Here is a 4,211-nt window from a genome sequence, read left to right as displayed (position 1 = left end):
GTGTGGTTTGTGTGGAGAGCTTAGGAAGTAGCCGAGGGGAACGTGCACGGTGGGGGCTGTGGCTGAGCTGGGTGGCTGCTGAGTCAAGTGGACGATGCAGCAATTCGGGAAAGCCACCCCCTAGGATTATAGGTAGGTACGCTGAGGAATGGGCCTGAGGTAGGCTGTGGGGGAAGAAAGAGAAGAATTTTAAAGCATGGGAGGTGTGTGGCAGTTGGTAGGTACGACACCAAGTCTGTGGGACTTTGGGGCAGGGCGATGCATGGGGTTCCCTACGGTTACGGAGGAAATGATGGAAAAAGTGTGAAATAAGAGATGAAGAGTTTGGGTTTTGTTGTTGTGCTGATACTGTTTCTGCACTTTAAGAAACACCTTCAAGGATAGCTCCAGCTTACTGGAAATGTCTGTTATTGCAAGAATCACGTGCACACCTATTTGCACGACGTGATGCCTCCTTCACACAAAGTCGCACCCCACCCCTGTCACAGAAATACTGCGATGTCCCATGACTGTGCTGCTGCCATGGCTAAGGGTCTGTCAGGATGTCCTTTACTTCGGAATATCTTCTGATGAGTTTTAACTGTCTTAGGTAGTTGCTCAGTACAAAAAACGGTATGGAACTCTCTAATCAGAACCAAGTTTTGTATTTATTGAAGGAGTAAATCAAGAAAAATGGACTGTTTTCTGTTCTCTGCTACCTCAATTTTTTTCCAGTTTATAAGCTGTCTCCTCAAATACAGCCTTTCGAAGCTCTACAGTACTCAGCTTATCCTAAGACCTAGCATTGCAGCAGCGCTTGATTTTTATACACGAGGTGTGATTTGTGAACTTTAGGAAGCACAAGACACCGTCACCGGCCATAGCGCACTATTCAGCAGCTTTTCACAGACCCTCAGTTCAGTGTTACCCTTGTTTCTGTTTCCCTGCGTTTCGCTGTGCTTGCAGAATTCAGCGTTTTCAGCTTCTTCGTTTCCTTTTCCAGGCTGCTTTGCTGAACTCCTTCCCCGCCATCTTCGACGAGCTGTTGCAGATGTTCACGGTGCAGGAAGTAGCAGAGTTCGTGCGGGGCACTCTGGGCAGCATGCCCAGCACCGTGCACATCGGGCAGTCCATGGATGTTGTTAAGCTGCAGTCTATCGCACGCACTGTCGACAGCCGCCTCTTCTCCTTCTCAGGTAGAGAGCAGTATCTGAGGCTCCGTCTTGCTGCCAGGAGTAGGGACGTGGTGCATTTCTTTTGCTCGGTAATTCTTTATCTTGGCAGCATCGCTGTTATGGAGGACCCGCAGTGAATATATGTACGCTGCCCTATGGCAGGAAGCGTTTATCAATCCATTATGCATAAGTTGTAGTTACTAAAGGTTGATAAAAACAGGTACATTAATAAGTCACCTTACCGAAACTGCCGACTGTCACTGGATCCTTGGTACTACTCTTCTGTTGCTGTCCTGCTCAGGAAGGTAACCTCCCTTCCCAGCAAGCTCAGGGTCTGAGGAAGAGAAACAGGGAGATCAAGTTATGTGAGAAACCCACCACGTTCTTCTTAAATTATGTTAATCATTGCATTACAACTCTAATATTTCTTCAGCTCAGCACACCAGTCATCTTAAAGAATTAATTGAATGAAGAAGGGTTGAAGATTGTGAGTCTATTTCATACATAAAGGTCTGAAAGAAGTTAAGAAGGTAATAGTGGGAGATAAAAGCACCATTGGGCTTATCTTCCCTGTAGTGAGGATCTCAAGATAGTGCACTCAAATTGTTCTACTCACTGCAAGGTGAGAACAATGACACAGAATCGTGTTTAAACTCTCCACTGTAATTGTTTATAAACATTTGTTTCCTTAAATTTGAAATTCATCTCAAAACATACAAGAGAGTGTAGAGAACGAGTAGATCAGCCCAAAGATGGCTGTGAAACAGACAGTGAATTTTACCTAATTATAGTGTTTTGAACCAATTGGTAAAAACCATTTCTCTTGGTGGGTGCCAGCTTATGGGCAAAAGCCTCTTCTGTCTTCTCACTAAAGCTAGGTTTAACTTTACCCACAGGGCCCAGGGCTTTAGTCCTTCCCATTAACCTACATTTCTCCTTTACAATGCCACCGGCAACTAATGATGCGTTCAGCTGCTGCACAGCACCGTGACACCGCTACAGCATCAAAGCTCAGCGCTCAGGCAGCTATGACAGGACACCTGCCACATTTTCCACCCAGCGCAGTGGTAGAGCCCTGTCCTGTTGCTTCCCATGGAAGCAGGACCTGATGCTCCCAAGTCAACCATCTCCCACATCCTCTCTGCCCCTGGGAAGATGAATCTAGTTTTCCATGTCACCTTTTGCCTGCCCACCTGTTCTTCAGGTCTGGCAGTTAAATGAAGATGGACTCTCTTGTTCAGGCCTCCCACATGGTGATGGCTTGTTTTGCTTCCCTCTCTCCTATCAGCCCGCTTGCTGACATCCTGTCCCGTCTCTTCCCCCTGACCCTGTTTTGGCTACTGGTTTCTGCAGCTGCCACCTGCTCTCCCGTCTCGGATGGGATGGAGGTTCACAAGCCAGCTAGAAGAAGAACCAGCCAGTTTCCAAGAGGCGTGTGCTGGAGAAGCTGTGTTAGCTGTGACAGTAGAGCTGGAAGTGAGGGAGGGTTTGCACAACAGACATCAGCATTAGAAAGTGTCGGTTCACCGCCTGTTTCCAAGCTGAGTCGCTGTTGGGGACATGCGTGTACTGCGTTTGAACTTCTGAGACTAGGTGTGCTGTCATCCTGAGATTCTTGGAAGTGTAGGGTACTACAAGCTGCACCAGTTACTCAAGCATACTGTGTATCTGTAGGCTGTTTTGGGTGCCAAAAGGCTGCTGGCTGGGATGGTTAAAATTGAATTTTCTTCTGGCTGGTTTTCCTTCTTTCAGAATCCCGGCGCATCCTGCTACCTGTGGTTCTTCACCACATTCACCTTCACCTACGACAGCAGAAGGAGCTGCTTATCTGCTCTGGGATCCTCAGTAGTATCTTCTCCATAATCAAGACCAGCTCTTTGGTAATTTGCTGCTGGATTTCTTTTTTATTTTATTGCTAATCGCACCACTGATGTAGTAAAATGATAACTGAGGGATTTTTATAAGTTTATTCTGTTTTTTCAAAGATTGTTTTACAAACAAAATTCTGCTAAACCATCTGAAATGAGGGTCTGCTTGTGTGGGTCTGACTCAGAGCAGTCTCATTACACACTGTTCTTGCGCTTAGGAGGGGGAAAAAAAAGCATACGCATTTACCAGGTTTGACACTGTTTAATTTTCTTCACTCAAGCCCAGAACTTTGATGTCAGTGGAGGTTAAAAGCTCTGCGCAGCCCTAGGGCTTGTAGTTCTGCAAGAGAGTAAATAGCACTTTGTGATTCGTGTTAAGAGAATACCGTGAAATTATCCAGTCGCTGAAATCCCACTTACTTCTGGAAATTGCTGCTGAGTTTAAGCATCCAGCTTGGATGATCCTAATACTCTGATCTCAAACGGTAACTTGATCATTTAAAAGCAATGCTCACAGAGGGTGGTGAGTTTCCCCACCTGACTCTAAAGGAGGAAGCTCGTGGTGCCAAATATAACTCCAATCGATGTGTATTTCCACTTACAAGTTACAGGTCTGTGTGAAAGGGATGAGATGGAATGTGTCATGGTAATAAGCTAAAATAGCACTGCCATGGAATGAAGGTTCCTCAGCATCATTTCATCCCGCTGTGTTCTAGAGCGTATGCAGACCTTTGATTATAGATTTACCTTTAGGGCTGTGAGCCAGTTTCCATCAGAGACTGACAGGTAACACATACACTGGCGCCGATGAGGAATTGGATTGTGCTGCTTTGAACCAGTTTCGGAGCTCTCTATCAAAACCAGTTTGTGGTGTGGCTGACTCTTTGCCCATTCCGTTCTCTCCAGTTTCTAACTCTCTGTTTGCTCACCGCTTTACTGTAGGAGGGCGATGTCGTGGAGGAGGTTGAGATGATGGTGGAGAGCCTCCTGGATGTGCTTTTACAAACTCTGCTTACAATCATGAGTAAATCGCAGTCTCAGGAGGCGGTAAGAGGGCAGCGTTGCCCGCAGTGCACAGCAGAAATCACTGTTAGTAACTAACAATCAGTTTCTATTTCCTGCTTCTCTAACCTTTGGTTCAGTCCCTCACCACCACCAGCACCTCATTATCATCTCTGCTGCATGAATA

The 4,211-nt window shown here is 46.2% G+C and overlaps 1 protein-coding gene across 1 annotated transcript in view; it reads left to right on the top strand.

The window, feature by feature from the left end:
* The window catches only part of DOCK3 (dedicator of cytokinesis 3), a gene marked incomplete at its 5' end in the record, with an annotated part of 55,516 nt that overhangs the window by 2,883 nt on the left and 48,422 nt on the right, over nucleotides 1–4,211 (top strand). Inside the window, 3 exons of the mRNA XM_010158707.1 lie at nucleotides 983–1,175; nucleotides 2,907–3,034; nucleotides 3,965–4,111. Coding sequence (XP_010157009.1) covers nucleotides 983–1,175; nucleotides 2,907–3,034; nucleotides 3,965–4,111 — 468 coding nt within the window. The remainder of the gene's footprint in view (nucleotides 1–982; nucleotides 1,176–2,906; nucleotides 3,035–3,964; nucleotides 4,112–4,211) is intronic.

The sequence above is a fragment of the Eurypyga helias genome, unplaced genomic scaffold, assembly GCF_000690775.1.
Source record: "Eurypyga helias isolate BGI_N326 unplaced genomic scaffold, ASM69077v1 scaffold31480, whole genome shotgun sequence".
NCBI lineage: Eukaryota > Metazoa > Chordata > Aves > Eurypygiformes > Eurypygidae > Eurypyga > Eurypyga helias.
This window is presented reverse-complemented; position numbering and strand designations above follow the sequence as displayed.